This window comes from Bubalus bubalis, chromosome 1 (genome assembly GCF_019923935.1).
Source record: "Bubalus bubalis isolate 160015118507 breed Murrah chromosome 1, NDDB_SH_1, whole genome shotgun sequence".
NCBI lineage: Eukaryota > Metazoa > Chordata > Mammalia > Artiodactyla > Bovidae > Bubalus > Bubalus bubalis.
In genome coordinates this window covers 111,347,939-111,368,292 of record NC_059157.1, presented here as the reverse complement: position 1 = coordinate 111,368,292, position 20,354 = coordinate 111,347,939, and the positions used below count along the sequence as shown (strand labels likewise).

At 35.3% G+C, this 20,354-nt stretch overlaps 1 protein-coding gene across 5 annotated transcripts in view; it reads left to right on the top strand.

Annotated features, from left to right (window-relative positions):
• POLQ (DNA polymerase theta) overlaps positions 1 to 20,354 on the top strand; it is a 103,505-nt gene that overhangs the window by 32,422 nt on the left and 50,729 nt on the right. For all 5 annotated transcript variants that reach the window (XM_006073399.4, XM_025284801.3, XM_044942390.2 and 2 more), the window contains 3 exons: positions 7,370 to 7,563; positions 8,434 to 8,558; positions 9,819 to 10,062. In XM_006073399.4, the coding sequence (XP_006073461.4) occupies positions 7,370 to 7,563; positions 8,434 to 8,558; positions 9,819 to 10,062 (563 nt within the window). The remainder of the gene's footprint in view (positions 1 to 7,369; positions 7,564 to 8,433; positions 8,559 to 9,818; positions 10,063 to 20,354) is intronic.

Below are 20,354 nucleotides of genomic sequence, written 5' to 3'. Positions count from 1 at the left end.
AAAGACTTTAGTTAGAAAAAGAAAAGAGAGGGAGCCAAGCCAGCAGCCCTGCCAGCTGCAGAGCTTGCCTGCAGCCTTGCCTGACCAGGGAGCCTGACTCTGGAATATAGCCTGGAATCCTGCATGAATACAGAGTTCATCCTTTGGGCCCACCCACCTGTGGAGCACAGTCTCTGCCTGTACCTGAACATGGAATCCAGCTAATGGCACCAACTAACCAGGGAGTACAGTTTGTTCCTGCTTGACCAGAGAACCCAAGGAGCATCCCTACCCAACCTCAGAGCTCAGCCAACCTGCTTGACTGTGTGAGCACAGCCATGGGTCATGCCTATCCATGTAACCAGGCTAGCAGTTTCACCTGACCAGGCAGCTCAGGCAGTAGTCCAACTGCAGCTCAGTTCTGACTGCAGAACTGAACCAATGGCCCCTCCAACCAGAGGCCCTGCCTGTTCCTTCATGAATTCTACCAGCTGGCTCTTTCCCCAGGCTAGCCTGACTAGTGAAAATCTTTTCTCTGGCAAAGCAAACATGAAGATTGGAAGAAGTGACCACTTCCTCAAATGCACAGACACCAATACCAACATGCAAGATTAATGAAGAATAAGGGAAACATGACACCACCACCATCACCAAATAAATTAATAAAAGCTTCAGTAACCAAACCTAAAAGAGATCTATGAACTGACTGACCAAGAATTCAGAATAATCCTTTTAATGAAATTCAGTTAACTTCATTAAAGAAAACACAAATAGGCAACTGAACAAAATTAAGAAGTCAATACATGAACAGAATGAGAAGTTCAACAAAGAAATAGAAACTGTTTTACAAAAGCCCCCACCCCACTAAGCCCCCCAAACCGACAAATCCCAGAGCTGAAGAATACAATGAGTGATCTGTAAAATTCAATAGAGAGCTTCAAAAGCAGACTTGATAAAGCAGATGAAAGAATCAGTGAATTCAGATAGGTCATTTGAAATTATACATCCAGAGGAAGGGGTGTTGAAGGGGGGGGTTGGCTAGAAAGTATAGAGTGAAAAAACCCCACAAGACTTATGGGACACCATCATATATATTATTGAAGTCCAAGATGGAGGAGGGAGAGAAAATGACAGTCTATTTAAAGAAATACTGGCTAAAAATATCCCAAATATGGGGATAGATATGGACATGAAGCTAAGAGGACCTCAAAAAGGTACAACCCCAAAAGGACTTCATCTCGATACATCAAACTGTCAAAAATCAAAGATGAGAATTTTGAAAGCAACAGGAAAAAAGACTGTTGTCAAGTACAAGCAAACCTCAAGGCTGTCAGATTTCTCAGCAGAAACTTTGCACAGAGATTGGTATGAAGTATCAAAATATTGAAAGAAGAAAATTGCCAACTAAGAATACTATACCTAGCATGCTGTCTTTCCGAAATGAAGGTAAGATAAAGATTTTCTCAGACAGACAAAAGCTGAAGAAATTCATCATCCCGGATGTGCATTTATAAGAAATGCTAAAGGAAGTTCTTTAAGCTGAAATGAAAGGATGCTATTTAACAACATAAAACAGGAATGTATAAAACTCACTGGTAAAAGGTAAATTTATAATCAGATTTGGAATTCAGAATGTAATGGTGATATGCAAATCACTTATACAAAAGTTAAAGACAAACATTGAAAATAATTATAATTTTCTAATGAATACATAAAATGTAAATTGTAATATTAACTGCATTAAATGAGAGGGGATAGAGAAGTAAAAATACAGTTTTTGTGTAGAATCAAAGTTATCAGCTTAAAATAGAAAGTTAAAGCTGTGTATACAATGGAACATCATTTATCTATTAAAAAAAAGAGGAAGCCTTTCCATTTGTGACAACATGGATTAACCTGATGGGCATTGTGCTAAATGTAATAAACCAGACAGAGAAACATAAACTTTGTACGGTTTCACCCATGTGGAATATGAAAAAGTTGAACTCAGAAACAAAGTGGAATGGTCCTTGCCAGGGGCTGGGGTCTGGGTGATATGGGGAGATGTTTGTCAAAAGGTACAATCTTTCAGTTACAGGCATACTTCTTATTTTATTGTGTGTTGCTTTGTTTTGTTTTATTGTGCTTTAAAGATACTGCATTTCTTTTTTAGAAATTGAGGGTTTGTGGTAACCTTATATTGAATAAGTCTCTTGGTGCTATTTTTCTAACAGCATTGTTTTTATTTTTTAATTTAAAGTTTTTTATTTATTTATTTTTGGCCATACTTTGTTGGCTTGTCTTCAACCAGGGACCAAACGCCAGTCCTCAGCAATGAGAGAATGGCATCCAAGTCACTTCACTGGACTACCAGAGAATTCCCTAACAGCACTATTATTTTGAAAAAATATTTACTTGGCCTTGCTGGGTCTTAGTTGTGGCACATGGAATCTAGTTCCCTGACCAGGGATTGAACCTGGGCCCCCTGCATTGATGCAGAGTTTTAACCACTGGAACATCAGGGAAGTCCCAGCATTATTTTTGTTTTTTAGAATTAAAAAAAATTTTGTTTTAATAATTTATTTATTTTAGTTGCACTGGGTCTTTGTTGCTGTGTGTGGGCTTTCTTTAGTTGTGGAGAGTGGGGACTACTCTCTAGTTGTGTGCACGGGCTTCTCATTGCAGTGGCTTCTCTTGTGGAGCACAGGTTCTAGGCACACGGGCTCCAGGAGTTGCAGCACAGGGGCTCATTAATCGTGGCTTACAGGCCATGGAGCCTGCAGGCCTCAGGAGTTGTAGCACGTGGGCTCAGTAGCTGTGACGCATGGGCTTCTCTGCTCTGTGGCATGTTGAATCTTCCTGGACTGGGGATTGAACCTTTGTTCCCTGAATTGGCAAGGAGGATTCCCAACCACTATACCATGAGGAAAGTTCCCAGAATTACTTTTAAATTAAAGTATGTGCTTGGATTTTATTAGTCATAATCCTATTGCATACTTGAGACTACTTTTGTATGCACTGAGAAACCAAAAAACTTGTGTGGCTCACTTGACTGTGATAATTGCTTTATTGCGATGTTTTAGAATGAACCTACAGGATCCCCAAGGTATGCCTGTGTAAGATGAATAAGTTCTGGGAATTTAATGTACAGCATAGTGATTATAGCTAGCATAGTGATTATAGCTAGTGATACTGTATTGTATACTTGGATTTGCTTACAGAGAGAATCTCACCATACACACACACAGTGGTAACTGTGAGGTAATAGATGTTCTAATCACCTGATTGTGGTAGTCATTTCACTGTGAATACATATATCAAATCATATTATTGTACCCTTTAAATAAATATATTTAATTTCATTTGTCAGTTACCTCAGTAAAGCTGGGAGGAGGGAAGGAGCAAATATATGTGTTTTGATAGGCAAGTGAGTAGGGGGTAAATCTGAAATTATTGTAAGAATTAAGAAGGCTTATCAAGAAATGTATTTCAATAAAAACACTGTATAGGGATGAGCACTAGGAGAAATGTCTGGACAGGGCCATTTTTTCCCCCCTTCTAGTGAACATGTGTATTTCTACTGCACATGTGTACTTCATATGTTCAAAGTTCTGTGTCTGAGAATGTGGCTAAGAAGAATCTCAAAGCTGGTCTTACAGTTATTTGGCATGGCCTTAAAAATAAGTCTCACTTATTGTACAGGGGTTATGATTATGAGCCCTAGGGTCAGACTTCCAGTTTACTTCCATGAAAATTAGATTTAATGTAAGAGGCTTGCCAGGAGGCACAGTGGTAAAGAATCTGCCTGACAGTGTGGGAGATGCAAGAGACTTGGATTTGATCCCTAGGTCGGGAAGATCCCTTGGAGTAGAAAATGACAACCCACTCCAGTGTTCTTGCCTAGAAAATTCCATGGACAGAGAAGCCTGGTGGGTTACAGTCCATGTGGTTGCAAAGAGTTGGACACGACTGAGTGAGCACACATGCATGCTATATACATTACTTTCTACCTGTTTTTCCCCTTTAACAATATATCTTGGAAAGCACTCTTTATCAGTTCATGAAGACTTTTATTCTTTTTATATCTGTATAACTCCATTGTGTATGTGGATATACTGTTGTTTATTCAGTCGGTTCCTGTGATGAATATTTGAATTGTTCCCAATATTCTGGTATGGCAAATGATGCTGCAGTGAATAACTTTGGTGCATAATATTGTAGTTTTGATAGAGGTGTATCTTTAGGAAAGAATCCAAGAAGTATGATTGCTGAATAAAGTGTAAAGACATGTGATTTTGGTTTTGCAAAATTGCTCTCCATAGAGTTTGTATCATTTTCCAATTTTACTAGTGCTATATGAGGTGGTTATTTTTCTACAACCTCATAAAAAAAGGTATGTTGTCAAGCTTTTATATATTTTTTAAGCTTTTCTATTTTGTGTATACTTTTAATTTGCATTTTTATTATGGATAAATTTGAACATTTTTTTTCTGTATATTTAAGGCAGTATGCTTTTATTTTCTATGAATTGTCCGTGTCTTTTGCACATTTTTCTATTGTATTTTTGGTCTTTTTCTTAAGTTTTAACAGTTCTTTTATATATACTAAGAGAGTAGTTCTTTGTGGTGTAAATACTTTTCTCCTAGTTTTCCACTCAGCTTTTGATTCTGTTTATTGTGTATTTTGTATAGCATTTTAAAATATATAGTTGAATTTTGAACCTTAGAATCAGTGAGAAATGATTTGCTCGCTCTGGGATTATAAAGACATACTCTCACATTTTCTTCAAATAATTATATGATTCTAGTCTCTCTCTTTTGAGCTCTGTTCCATTTAAAGTTTATTCTAATATATGGTTCTTCAATTTTGTCTTTTTTTATAATGGCTATCTGTAGTCACGTCTTCATTTATTAAAAAGGTTTGATTTATACACAATGACTGAAAAATTTTCTTCTGCTTTCATTTAACTTTTTTCCCCCCAGTTTTTATGTTCTAATATGCATTTGTATTTAGATACATTTCTAATTTCCATTTGTTGTTGGGTCTATTTTTATTTCATTTGTTGACCTGACAATAGACCAATTTTACTAATGTACGCTATTACCTTTGTTTTCTTTTTTTTTCTTTTATTTTATTTTTTAACTTTACAATATTGTATTGGTTTTGCCATATATCAACATGAATCCGCCACAGGTATACACGTGTTCCCCATCCTGAACCCTCCTCCCTCCTCCCTCCCCGTACCATCCCTCTGGATTGTCCCAGTGCACCAGCCTCAAGCATCCAGTATCGTGCATCGAACCTGGACTGGTGACTTGTTTCATATATGATATTATACATGTTTCAATGCCATTCTCCCAAATCATCCCACCCTCTCCCTCTCCCTCTCCCACAGAGTCTAAAAGACTGTTCTATACCTTTGTTTTAATTAAAAGTTTTTATTGTATTATCTAATAAGGCAATGGCATCCCACTCCAGTACTTTTGCCTGGAAAATCCCATGGACAGAGGAGCCTGGTAGGCTGCAGTCCATGGGGTTGCTAGAGTCGGACACGACTAAGTGACTTCACTTTCACTTTTCACTTTCATGCATTGGAGAAGGAAATGGCAACCCACTCCAGTGTTCTTGCCTGGAGAATCCCAGGGACGGGGAGCCTGGCGGGCTGCCGTCTGTGGGGTCGCACAGAGTTGGACACGACTGAAGCGACTTAGCAGCAGCAGCAGCAGCAGCAGTAGGGTTAGTTTCACTGTTCTTCTTTTCTGATGTTCATACCTATTCTTGCTTGCGTACCTTTTAGTATAATGCTTAGAATTAACTTGGTATTTTCATTGACATTGTTAAATTTATACATTAACATGGAGGAGAACTGATTGACATCCTTCTTTTTTATTTGATTGGTCTTATTTGTGAAAAGAGATGTTTCTTTGAGTCTATTTTGGGGCTTTCAAGAGTGTTCTGAAAATTTTCTCATAGAAAATTTGAGTTTTTTTGAAAATAGCTTTGTTGCAATACAATTCACATAGTATATCATTTAATGTGTACAAGTCAATAATTTTTAGTATGTTCACAGAGTTGTGCAATCAGTAGCATCTAATTGCATAACATTTTCATCACCCCAGAAAGAAACCCTGTACTTATTAGCAGTCACTCCGCATTTTCTTTCAACCCTCTCATTCTCCCCTACCCCTGAGCAACCATTAGTGTGCATTCTGTTTTTCTGTAGTCTTTCTATTCTGTTCTTATTCAGTATATAGAATTATATAATATGTTATCTTTTACAGCTGGTTTCTTTCTCTTAGCATGATGTTTTTAAGATTCTTCCATGTCTTATCATGTATCAGTACTTAAGTTATTTAATGCAGAATGGTATTCATTGTATGGGTGGTGGTGGTGTTCAGTCTCTCAGTCATGTCCAACTCTGCGACCCCATGGACTGCAGCGTGTCAGACTTCCCTGACCTTTATCATCTCTTGGAGCTTGCTCAAACTCATGTCCAGAGAGTCGATGATACAGTCTAGCCATCTCATCCTCTGTCACCCTCTTCTCCTCTTGCCTTCAATCTTTCTCAGCATTAGGAACTTTTACAATGAGTCGACTCTTGGAATCAGGTATTTAAAGTATTGGAACTTCTGCTTTAGCATCAGTCCTTCCAATGGATATTCAGGGTTGATTTTCTTTAGGATTGACTGGTTTGATCTCCTCAATTCCCAGAGACTCTGAAGAGTATTCTCTAGCACCAGATTTCAAAAGTGTCAATTCTTTGGCACTTAGCCTTCTTTATGGTCCAACTCTCACACCCATACAAGACTTTTGACCTATTTGTATTTTTGAATCTGTAATGTGTCTTTTATAGATAGCATATAGTTGGATTCTGTGTTGTTTTTTTTAATCCAGTCTGTTAGTCTCTATCTTTGATAGATTATTTAGCCCATTCATATTTAATGTTACTATTGATGTAGTTGGATTTACATTGTGCAATGTGTCTCATGTCTTCTTTTGTTCTCTTGTCTTTTTACTGGTTTCTTTTGAGTTTAGCAAACACTTTTGTGTATAACATTTAAACTTCTTTAATTAATTTTTCTCTATATTTTTTGAAGTTATTTTCCTAGTATTTACTCAAGTGGTTAGCATATACAGTTTAAAAATTTTAAAATTTATACTAACTTAATTCCATGACAAAGAGAAACATTATTCTTGTATATCTGTATTCTTATTCCTTTTTTGGGTGGCTGTTATTAGTGTTTTTCTCATCTGTGAGTTGCTTGTGATTAAATGAAGTTTCCATATTAATGAGACATTATCGTATTTAGAAATCCAAATATTGAGGCTTTTGTTTTTAATATGAAGTTCACATCCACAATTTTGTCCCTTTTGTAATGCATGATGTAATGAAGATGTTTCTTTCCTTTAGGTTACACCTGTGTTTGAGGATTGGACTACTATTGATTGGTATCGATTTTTCTGTTTATGGGAGAAGTTGCCAGCTTCTATGAAGCGGGTGGCAGAGCTAGTAGGCGTTGAAGAAGGGTTCTTGGCTCGCTGTGTGAAAGGAAATTTAGTAGCCAGAACTGAGAGACAGCACCGACAAATGGCCATCCATAAAAGGTAAATATCAGGGAGCCTGGACTATTCTGTTTTTAACAACGTATTGGATATGCAGCAGATGTCCAGTTTTGACTGAATATAGTAAAATTTTCAACTTCTTGTATTTACTAAATTTATTGATATTTTAGTTTCTTCTTTGTAGCTTATAAGAAGCCACTGTATATTGAGACTTTTTAAAGTAGAACATTTAATTACTTCTTCCCTTAAAGAAGATGTGAATCAGAACTGCCAACTTAGTGTGGCTTCATTTGAGGATATGGTTTGTATTACCCTTAGAAGTGATTCATTACCAGTAGAGAAGAGCCATTTGAAAGATTTTGAAATATAATAAAATTGCTTTTCTTAAAGCAATAGTTTCATATTATTTATGTCATACTCAAGTATAAATTTTTTAAGGATCATATACAAATGCATATAATCCAAATATACTTGGATGGTTTGTGGCACAGTTACCTTTCACATCAAAAGCCAATTGATTTGGTTTTTTATAACCAAATTTCAGTTGAAACATGATTCAATGATATAATTGTGTATCAAGCATTCTTTTAAAAAATATTTGTGTGATCACCTTTCTTGAACTAAGTCTCATTTCCTAAAATTAGTTAGTAGTACTGAAATATAGGAGAAATCTTTTTGATATACAGATATTAGTTTTTTCCTATAGTGTCAACATATGTTAGAATTTACTTTTACAACCATTGAGCTCTTTGTCCACTAATGCTATGTCCTATTAAGAATCTTCTCTCTTTCTCAGAGGTGTAAACCCTTTCTTAACTTTTTTGGTTCTTTCTTGTTTCTCAGCATCTATATTGTGCTTTCATAGTAAACGTAAGTGACCTCTTACTGTACTTTTGGTAATTTACTTTCCAGGTTTTTTACCAGTCTTGTGCTATTAGATTTAATCAGTGAAGTTCCCTTAAAGGAAATTAATCAGAAATATGGATGCAATCGTGGACAGATTCAGTCATTACAACAGTCAGCTGCTGTTTATGCAGGTCAGTTAAATAAGCATTCCCACATTTATTTAAGACTCTGTGGTTTGAGGTCAAGTTAAGATCACTTTTTTTCAAATTCCATTTTACTGTAGGCTTCTCTAAAAGTGATGCGATCATGTCAAACCATAATTTTGTATAGTCCCTGTCGTCATCAGAACACCTAAACAGTGACTCCTCTGGGCTCAGTGACCCTGCTGTAGAAGACTGGCAGCTAGCTGAGTGTCTGTATCTTGGTCCCTTTCTATCTGTTAGCAACCTGCTGACCATTTCTCTTCTTTCTGTTTTTCTTTTTCTGGGGGAGGAGTCTTGAAAGAAGAAGTAGATGTAATTTTCACTTGTCTTGCTTTTTTCAAGTTACTGATTAATACTTATTATTGTAGAGGATGGCAAATGAAGAGGGATTTCTGGACTTCTAGCTCACTGTTCTAAATATTATCTCTTCTTTAAGGAACTACTGGTCTTCCTTAATAAAATTAAGCTCATTTTTTCTAAGGTAGGCAAACAAGGGAAGTTCTAGATCTGATTTTACTAAGAAATCCTTAAGCCATTAGGAAGGCAATCCTGGGCTACTGGAGACTGTGTTTGTAAGTTTCATTGTGAAGGTGTGTGCGTGTGTGAGAAAGTACTGAGGGAAAGATGCTGAGAGAGGGTAGTAAGTAGGAAGAGACTACCTTTAACTCACTGGCATCAAAGATCTCAGATTACCTCTAGAATTAATGTTCTCATAGGGAAGTGATTTTCTTAATGATTTGACACTTGGCTGCTCTGGCCTCTTTATTTTAAGAGAGCATATCTATCAAGCTGGGCAACTTCTTTATTTTTTAAGAAGATATCAATGGGACCTTTATTCTTTGGAAATAGTCCTCTTAGCACTTGACAATTTAAATTAGTTCTCTTGTTTTCTCTAGGTGGAAACCAGAGTACTTTCTTCCTTAAAGAAAATAAGGAAGAGTGAGAGAGAGAAAGAGAGGAATAAACTAGTGAGGGCTTTTTGTTTGTTTTGTTTTTATGTGCTCTGCCTCAATTTTTTTCGAATGTAAATTTATGATTAAGAATAAACAAGATAATAGTTAATGTGTCTAGCCAACTAGCTAGGCCCTTAATATAGGTCTACTCTACTATTAATTTACACTTTGTGCTTGTTAAACTTTATAGTTCTATAGGGAAAAAAAAAAGAGTGAAACAAAACTACCTCTCAAGAAATGGAGAATTGGTCTAGAAAGAATTTTTAATTCAATAATTATTCCATGAATATTCTAGGGATGATTACAGTGTTTTCCAACCGCCTGGGCTGGCACAACATGGAACTACTGCTTTCCCAATTCCAGAAGCGTCTTACATTTGGCATCCAAAGGGAGCTGTGTGACCTGGTCCGGGTGTCATTACTTAATGCACAGCGGGCCAGATTCCTCTATGCATCTGGTTTTCTTACTGTGGCCGATCTTGCTAGAGCAGATGTTGCCGAGGTGGAAAGTGTTCTGAAAAATGCTGCACCTTTTAAAAGGTAAGAAAATCCCCTCATCTACATAGGTTATTAAATGAAACAGGCTAATTTGTAAGTAGAAGATAATTTGTTAAAATATTTTTCTCTTAGATAATATCATGCCATATTTGGTATAAGTGGAAGAAAATCTGGCTACTTTTCCCCCCTCGAGGATTACTTTTTTTTGTATATATATTTAAAATATATTTTACGACTTTAAAGGCACCTTTAAAAGTATCATAACTTTTCTCCTAGAAAGACTGTGTAAAGCTAAGTTACAAACGCTTTCTGCTTTGATAGATTTTAGTTCTCAGTATATATCCAGGACTCATTTTAGACTTTACTTCAGGCAAGAACACTTTAATATTTACTCTTCTTGAATATTCTTTGGAACCCTAGTCCCTCAAAACCAGTTTATGAGAAGAGGACTCTTTGACATACATGTGTGTGTATGTGTGTGTTTAAAACTATACTCATTGAATGGGCTGGCCTCAGGATGTTATCAAGGAATAGGTTATTTTCTCAACCACTGTTCTTTGAACTCTCTGTTGTATGGAATCTCAGCCAGATCCTATAGCTATTTAGGCACTTTCAAGTGTTAACAGTTTTATTTTCAGGTTTTAAAAATTTTTTCTAAATTAGAGCATTAATCTCATTTCCAGTTCAATGCTTCTTTCCTCCCACTAACTTTAAGTGCATATGCTCTCGTTTAAGAACCTTGACACAGGCTCTGAAACTTATAACATGTGGGAAGGGATGGGGGGGGCATAATCTAAAGGAAAGGTCTCACTGCCCAGTGCCACCTCACATCATGGGCTTTATTCTGTGTATCTGGCAGCAATGCAAATTTGGTTCTTGCAAGCTGGCCCTGGTGCAGCATGCACTGCAGCCAGCTATAGTGGTATAGCTGCCTCTACCTAGATTTTGAAGGGTGAAATTGCCCGGAGTCTTGAGGATGTGCAACCTGAGGAGAGGACTGCTGTAGTGGGAGGCCCACTGTGGAGTCTCCACTAGGACAGTGCATAGTGGGGGCAGGGCCATTCCCTGTGACCCCCAGATTGGAAGATCCACTGGTGTGCCATTTTGTCACTATGGGTGTGCCTCTGGCTAAAACCTACATAGAGTATGCTTTAAAAACTACTTATAAAGGTGTTGATCTCCCCTGGAGCCTGTGATTTTCACAGAATCTTTGAATACATTTATACTTGCTTAGAAATATGTAATAAAAGACCTGAGGTGAAAAAATTTGTCTGTGGGCGTATCCCTGTGGTAACAACATACCAAATATCATGCTTAACCCTTTCAGGAAGTCATCTGAAAGCAGTACACAAAAAATTTAATCAGAAACAAGTTGTAAACACATTTTGAAATCTCTTCATTATGTTAAGGCCGTTATTGCCATGACTATGCCTCTTCTGAAAGCCCAAAACCATCATTGATTAAAATTAGTGACACGTAGTAATAGGACAGATCAATATTATCTGCCTCCTCATGGGACACACTGAAAAAGACACAACATTATTCCTGGAATATTCTTATCAGAAATTTCTACCTTGGTTTTAACTGTAGGGAAACATCAGGCAAACCTTAATTGGGAGACATTCTACAAAATATTTGGCCTGTACTTTTCAAAAACATCAAGTCATAAAAACAAAGACTTAAAGCAGGCTAAAGAGGCATGACAATCAAATGCACCACCTTACTCTAGATTGAATTAGAAAAAGAGCATAATTGGAACAATTGGTAAAATTTAAATATGGTGTGTAGATTAGATACAGTGTTGTATTGATGTTAATTTTCTGAATAGAAACTAATGTATCCGGAGACTGGCCTCCCTTTCAGTGCTTGGAAAACCCATCCAGCATTCAGATTGTCTCAGATTGCCATTACCAGCAATCTGCAGTGAATTACCTTGTGCATGTGTATTTTCATATTGTTGATGACGTGTCTTCAGACTAAATTCCTAGACTTGAGATTTCAGAAGGTAAGTACATATATATAGCTCTATTAGATTCCAGATTGCTCTGCAGAAGGGTCCAGCCAAGTGGCACTCTCACTAGTCTGTTACCCCTCAGCCTCACCAACAGAAGAGGTTGTTAAAAACTAAATTCAGTTTAAAACAAAATTTAAAATGCATGTAAAACCTTTGAGAGGATCCAATGCATTGGTGTTTATGATAACTATAAATAGGATAACTCCCAGTGTTTGGAGTGTGTGTCAGAGCCATAGTCCCCAAGACCCAAACCAAAGACCCTGTTGAATGAGTTGCTGCCAAGTGATCTCACATAATTAAGTTTCAACTTCACCAGAAGTATCAATCCAGGTACAGTGTTAGTGTTGGACATAGCACAGACACTTCCCTGTTCAGCTAAAAGTTTATCAAGAGCTGTCTTATTATCAAGAGCCAGAGAGTCTAAGTATTTTTGTTGGATAGCTAGTGCTTTTGTAATGGAATCTGCAGTGTTCCCTAAGAGTTGAGGAAATGTTCCTGATCATATTCTTTGTTTTAACTTCTAATCAGGGAAGTAGGGCCCTGCCAAAGGAAGAAGTTTGAATTGTGAATGCCTCCTGTTAAGCCTTTTCTAGAACAGTTATGGGTCACAGTTAGATGACCTAAGAGGCATATTCCATATGAGCCATGTAGGCTCGTATAGGAGCCATATAGGCATTCATAGACCCAAGAAGAATGATAACCACCACAGACAAAGACAAGACCTGTCAGGGCACAACCATTCCTATTAAGCAAATACTGATAATAGATTCATTCACAGGGATTTTTGCATTTACCTGTTCAAGACAGGGATCAGTCAGGTTTTTAGTGCATGTGGGAAGAGAATCTTCTATCCTGAAACAGAGTTATCCTGAAGACTAAAGGCTATCTCTTCTTAGTAATGGCTTGGGAGATACAGATGAGGATGTTATCTTTCCAGGCCAATGTTAGAGTGAAATTAGGAAAGAAAAGGAGAAAGGGTTTCATGTTTTGCTAAAGCAAGAAGACTTGAGTCTGGTGTCTTGGGTGAAAGCAGTAGACATTGATATCAACGATTTTTCTTACTCACTGTTTTGTTTCCTGTGTTGTATAGGACCAGATGTCAGCTGGTCTTCCTTAGCTGTGATACATACTCAAGACTCAATATGTTGTATAGTTTTCCTGCAGTGTCAATGGTCAGGAGCACTTGGTAACATCCCTTTTCACAGGGCTTAAGGGGTGCCTTTGTTTTTAGTGATAGCTACAAAGGTGCAAGGGCTTCCCTGGTGGCTCAGACAGTAAAGAATCTGCCTGAAATGTGGGAGACCTGGGTTTGATCCCTGGGTTGGGAAGATCCCCTGGAGGAGGGCATGGCAACCCACTCCATTATTCTTGCTTGGAGAGTCCCCATGGGCAGAGGAGCCTGGCGGGCTGTAGTCCATAGGGTCACAAAGAGTTGGATACGACTGAGTGGCTAAGTGTAGCACAGCACAGCAGAAAGGTGGGAATGCAATTTTTCTGTCTTTAATTATCCTCATTTTTTTTTTTACCAAAGATAATCACAGTATCACAGTAAAACTAATTTGTTTGCTTTAAACTTGATCTGATTATTTAAGTGCAGCAAGAATAGTGATTAACCATGCAGGTCCTTTTTTAATACTGCTTTGCTGGAACCTTGTAAACAAGGTACCAGATTGAGAAGTAGAGTGAACTTCATCTACACTTGCCATAGTCTTTATAGATCCTGCTATCTCTGTTACTCAGGTTCAGTATTTTTAGCGTGAGCCTCAATTTTGATGACAGAAGTTTTAGAAAGTAAGTGAACAGCAGTAAGAAAATTGTTTACTTGTTACCCATTTCTTACTGGGGTCCCAGAGGATTGTCATACACAATTTTAAGATAATGAGTAGAATTATTAGTTAGGATTATACCAGGTTGGAGAAGGAAATGGCAACCCACTCCAGTGTTGTGCCTGGAAAATCCCAGGGACGGCGGAGCCTGGTGGGCTGCCGTCTATGGGGTCACACAGAGTCGGATATGACTGAAGTGACTTAGCAGCAGCAGCATACCAGGTTATACCAAGTTTTTAGGAACTTCACACAATTTCTGGAACACTTATATACCTATACAAATGCAACATAAAGAAGTCTTACTATTACTTCTTCTTTGATAATGTTTCCCATGTGATGTACTATCAAATAAGCCTAACGTCTTTGTTCCAGAGGCCCTCTGGAAAATTTCAAAGTTAGTTTGTGGTCAAAAGACTTCATTTAAAATTTGATTTGGGGAAGTTTGTTGAAGACATCAAATTGTTTGGACACTTGCCTAAATAGGATCACAGGTCAATATGAAACAATAGTTGTCTATTTAGCAGATGAAGAAAAATTAAGTATTAGTTTCATATAAGTACACTATTGATAGTAAAACTTGATTTTTAAAGCCCTTATAATAATTCAGTTTTAGCCAGCTTGATTACACATGGTAAAATCTTATCTCTCTTCAGCTTTTTGTATAACTTTAGTTTATCTTTCGTAACCAGAAGCTGTAATTCAGACAAAATTACTCTCATTTCCCTTAACAAAATGCATATTTATTATCCATGCCTTTTCTTAGCCAAGAACACATCCTGCTTTCCTTGCATAGGGAGATGTTTCCTTTGTTGTTTCTTGTAGCTTTAATTACTTGTACTAGAATTTGTAACCTTTGAAAACCTTAAGTTCTGGTGAAAATTTAGAAACTAAACAATTGTGGACTACTTCTTATACTAGGATTCTGCAGCTTGGCAAAATCATAAAGACTTTGTAACTTCTAGAAACATATGCTTTCTCATAGAAAAATTTCTCAGCATGGCACTGTTGACTGAAAAAAAAAAAAAGCACAATATGAGAGTTGTGAGTTAAGGTTTATTTGGGACAAAATGAGAAGTATAGCCCAGAAGACAGTATTTCAGATAGCTGAGAAACTGCTTGAATGAGGTAGAAGGGAAGGCCAGTGTCACATATGATTTTAGTGAAGAGGGTATGTGCAGTCAGGCACACATTTTGGCAGAGGCTTGCTGCTAGTCACAAGGAGCAAGGGTAACCGTTAATGGTTTTAGTGCTTTTCTAGATAGGAGGAGTTGTAAGAATTGGGCCCATAAACTCTTCTAACTATCTGAAGATGTGTTCTGCCTGTTTTTCCCAGAGCACTGCGTGCCTCGGAAATTCCTGATTTCTCCACCCTGAACTCCTTTCAGGGAGTGTTGAAGGTCACATCTATAGCAACTCAGGATTTAATCCTTGTGGAGGTAGATGGAAAGTGCCTATACTTGGCATCACCAAACATGCTTACTAATAACCCCAAATTTTATCTCTAGTTTTTCAATAATAGGAAGCCAAAAGTAGATAAACCTACATAAGGTAATCTTTCACCTATTGTCTTATTTGGAATGATCTAAATGTTCAGTAAATTTCCATTACTTAACCTAGTCTTGGCAAAACTTTAGAGTTTTAGACTAAAAATTCAGGAAGCTTGTTTGAAAAGTTCACCTAGAAAACTTTTAATTGTCCTTTTATTTATTTAATTTACTTGTTTTAAACCAGCAGTCCTCAACTGTTTTAGCACCAGGGACTGGTTTTGTGGAAGACAATTTTTTTATAGACCATGGTGGGTGATGGGGGAGGTTTTAGGATGATTTAGGTGCATTATATTTATTGTACACTGTATTTCTATTATTATTACACCGGCTCCACCTCAGATCATCAAACATTAGGTCTTAGAGTTTGGGAACCCCTACTCTAAACAATTATATTTAGATTATACTAAACATTTTACCATGTCAAATTATTTTTCTTACTGACAAATTTGTCAGCTTGGGTAGAATAAAATATATTATAATATATTTTATTATATTATATAATTATATATTATATAATATATTATAATAGAATATATTATAATAATACTGATAATTCTTAAGACAGCTCTGTTTTAATTAAATCAATAAGCTTAAACTAGTTTTTATTTATTATAGATTAATTTAGATAACATAATCTTGAAAAGCATCTGAGTTAGTTATATTCTTTAGAACTTTGGAATGGTGAATCCTTAAAACTTGTCTTTAAACCAAAAAAATAGAGCTCTTATTGTAGACAATACTATACTTCCAAAAAATTAAAAAAAAAGATTACACTTCTGAGGAAGATTTTTAACTCTATTTAGGTTATGTATTTAATCTGGATTTGTATCATGAGTTTAGCACAAATGATGCCATTTGGAGCCTCTGGTTTTTCTCTTTGACAAACAGATTTTCACTTTTACTAACCATATAGATAAAAAATTATGTCTTGGTATGGTTTTAATATGCATTTTTATAAATATGCAAGATGGTAAATTTTTTTCAAATTTTCAGATTTAAAGAAATATATCTGAATTATCTGGTTATATCTTTTCCTTATGTTTATAAGAAGTTTTAGTCTCTCTCCTCCTTTTTTTAAAGCATCTTAGAATCTTTTCTTTTTAAAACTGATTAGGGTTCCAGCCATTCGTTTGACATGTACATTTCATAAATTTTCTCAAAACTTACCAGTTGTATTTTGACTTTATTGCATTATTTTTGCCATGCAGAATTTTCTTTCATTTATTTTTTAGCAATCTTTTTTTAATTTTTGCTTCTCAATTGTCATAGTTATAAAGTTTTTCATACAGTGAGATTAAAGAGGTATATTCATAAGTTTGCATTTAGATTCCTGATGCATTTAGAATTTAGTTTTGTGTATCGTGTTAAGCCTGGATCCAGTTTTATTTCTCAGTGGCTCTGATTTATAAAAGAGTTTATCTTTGTCCCAGTGATTTGAGATGCCACCATCATATATTAAATATCCATATGTAATTAAGTCTATTTCTGGACTTTCTATTTTATTTACTATTCTTTCTGTCAATTAATAAGCCAGCACCATGCTTTTATTTATAGTGGCTTTACTTTATAGTGTGTTTTTTATAAAGGCTGTATAGTGTCTTTTAATGTCTGGTAGGGTAACTTCTACCTTATAGTTTTTCAGTATTTTCCTGGCTATTCTTACATGTTTGCCCATATGAAACTTAAAGTGCTTTTTGATATTTTATTGGAATTGGGTTGAAATTTAATAGAACTGATTTATCAGGAGTTTTAAAATATTTTCCTCATACAGATTTTTAGGAGTTGTAATTTTCTTCCTACAAATTTTATACATTTCTTGTTAAATTTATTTCTATTATATTTAATAATTATTCTGTTTTTAATTGATGGTTGTCTTCTGTGTTTTCTTTTTTTTTTTTTTTGCCTTCTTTTAATAACTTTATTGAAATCATAATTCAGTTCAGTTCAGTAGCTTAGTCGTATCAGACTCTTTGCGACCCCATGAACCACAGTTCTGTGTTTTCTACATAGTTATTATTTGAGTATGTAAAGGCTATTGAGCTTTATGTATTTTTCATCCATACTTTCGTTGTTTAAATTACTTATCATTTACCATTAAATCAATTATCATTGATTCTCAAAGATTTTCAAGGTATTGTCATATCATTTGCAAATAGAGATATTTTACTTTTTCCCTAACAATTCTTGTGCTTCTGACAGATTTCTTTTGTCTGATTGAATTAGCTATTAATAATAGTGCTATAGGTAATGGTAGTAGATAGTGGTAACAGAGATAGTGGACATTTTTGCTTTGTTTATGCTCCCAGTGGAAATGCCTCTGCTACCGTAATAAGATACTGGCTTCAGGATTATGATGTGTGTTTGTGTGAAAAGTGAAAGTCGCTTGGTCATGTCCAGCTCTTTGCGACCCCATGGACTATACACCCATGGAATTCTCCAGGCCAGAATACTGGACTGGGTAGCCATTCCCTTCTCCAGGGGATCTTCCCAACCCAAGGCTTGAATCCAGGTCTCCCTCATTGCAGGCAGATTCTTTACCATTTGAGCCACCAGGGAAGCCCCATGTGTGTGTATGTACAATCATTTTAGGAAAATGGCCATTAATTGCAATTTTCTCAAATATTTTGTATCAGGAATGGGTATTAAATTTTGTTAAAGAGTTTTTCAGCATCAATGGAGATAGTCTTAGGGGTTTTTTTCCCCTGTTACATCTGTTAGCATGTTATATTAATAAGATTTCCTACTATTCAGTCAGTTGTATATTCCAGAATAAATTTCAGTTGGTTGTGGTATGATATTTTTTACATGATGCTGGATTCTATCTGCTAATATTTAATATAGTATACTTTTACATTGTTACCCATAAATAATATTAGTCTGTAGTTTTCATACATGTGTTCATGTGTGTGTTTGCACTATCTTTACTCAAGTTTTGATATCATTGTTTGATATCAGACTTGCTTCATGAAAAACAGGAAGATTTTTCCTTATTTTCAGTACTTTGGAACTGGTTAAAGTTTTGATATGATTACCCTATGAAACAATCTTGATTGTGCCTTTTAGTGGGGTTAGTTCTTTGACCAGCTTCTCTGTTTTATTTTTTCAGAAATCAGTCTCTTTAAACTTTCTACATCTAGTGGGGTCAGTTTTGGTAACCTTTCTGAACAAAATTATTTATTTCATCTGGATTTTCAAATATATTTTCATAGAGATCTGTAAAAAAGTCTATTAGGAATTTAAAATATTTCTTCCATTTCTCTTTTTTGATTTGTTATTTTGTAAATTTCTACTTTTTTTTTCCTTGATCAGATCAACTTGTGGTCTATTTTGTAAATTTAAAAAATCAAAGATTTTGTTTTACTGATGAGGTCTACTAAAAAAAAATCTACCTCATTCATTCCTTATTTTTGAATTTTATTACTTCCCACTGCTTTCTTTTGTTTTACTTTGTCATACTTTTTCTAGTTTTTTTTTGTTGAACTAGAAATTTGTTGACATTTATGTTTTTATTGATAAATAAAATGCTGTTTTTAATTTTGATACTATAAATTTAGTACTGTGAATTTTCCTGTGGTCGCTTATTTTAAATGTAGCCAGACATCTGATATTTAAGGCTTTCATTATTTTCTTTATAGGAATTATGGAATTTGCATATTTTCCCTTTTTGGCTGGGTGGAAGTTCTTTTTTTGTCGTCGTTAGTTATTTCTAGTTTTATTGCATTGTAATCTAAGTGTGTTTTATAACATTTCTACATTATGAAATTCACTAGCAGTTTGTTTCCTAATACAGAATATGATCAATACAAACTGGATAGATATATTCTCTATAATAAAAATAAAATGAGATATTTTCACAAAATCTGCCTTATTGTGTTAATTATGTCTTATTCATTCCCCAGTGCCAGTCCTTCATCTGTCTTTGAATTATTTACTAAAGTCTACCAATCATTAGTGTACTTCTCTCTTTGTCCCCTTGTGTCTCTTACAGTGTTTGCTGATGGCTTGTTGTTTAGAGTGTAAATATTCATAGTAAATATGACTAATAGACAGTTATCTTTATTGTGCTTTTGGTTTTGAGCATTAAATTATACCCTTCTTGGAGTGCCCGTCACTGCTTTCTTCTTGTTTCCCTTTGCCTGGAAATTCCTTTTCCCGTCCCTTTATTTTTAGCTTTCTTGAATCGCTTTGTTTTAGTTGTGCTTTTTGTGTACCACATTGAGTTGTAGTAGTGTTTTGCTTTCTGGTACAAATTGAAAATCTATTTTTGGGTGTGTGTGTGCTTTGAAAATTTATAATGTAATTCCTCATTTTAGTTTTTTAATAATTAAAAATAACAAATGAACATCTGAAGATCTTTTTAATAGATAATTTAATTTTGCTTACATTGATTGATATGAATAATATGTCTGGAGTAAATTCTCTCAGATTATTTTATAATTATGTATTATGTAATGTTTGCTATGTTTCTTTATCTAAGGGTACTCTTTGGTACTTTATTTTTAAATTTAGAAAACTTATATTTTTGTTTTATTGGGTACCTTTTATTATCTGGTTTGTTAACATTTTAATTGTATTCCATAATTCCTATCTATTGCCTTAACAGCAGTCACTGACATTGAACTTACTTTAGCTTTCTTGTACCCTCTACCTTTTCCTTCTATTTTCAAAGTGCATTATTTCTACCTTATCTCAATATATACATTTTGTACATTAATTTTCCACCTTTGTTTCCTTGTAGGGGTAGGAATGGAAGACTAATATAATCTACATTTTTAGTTATTCAGATTTTTACCATTGTTCTTACTGCTGAGGTGTTCCTTCCTCTCTTTGAACAGTTGAAACTTATCCTCTAGTAGATTTAGATTTCATGAGGAGGGCTTATATAATATAGAATTCTCCAAGTTCTTGTATGTTTAAAATTGTTTTTCCATAACCTTAATATTTGAA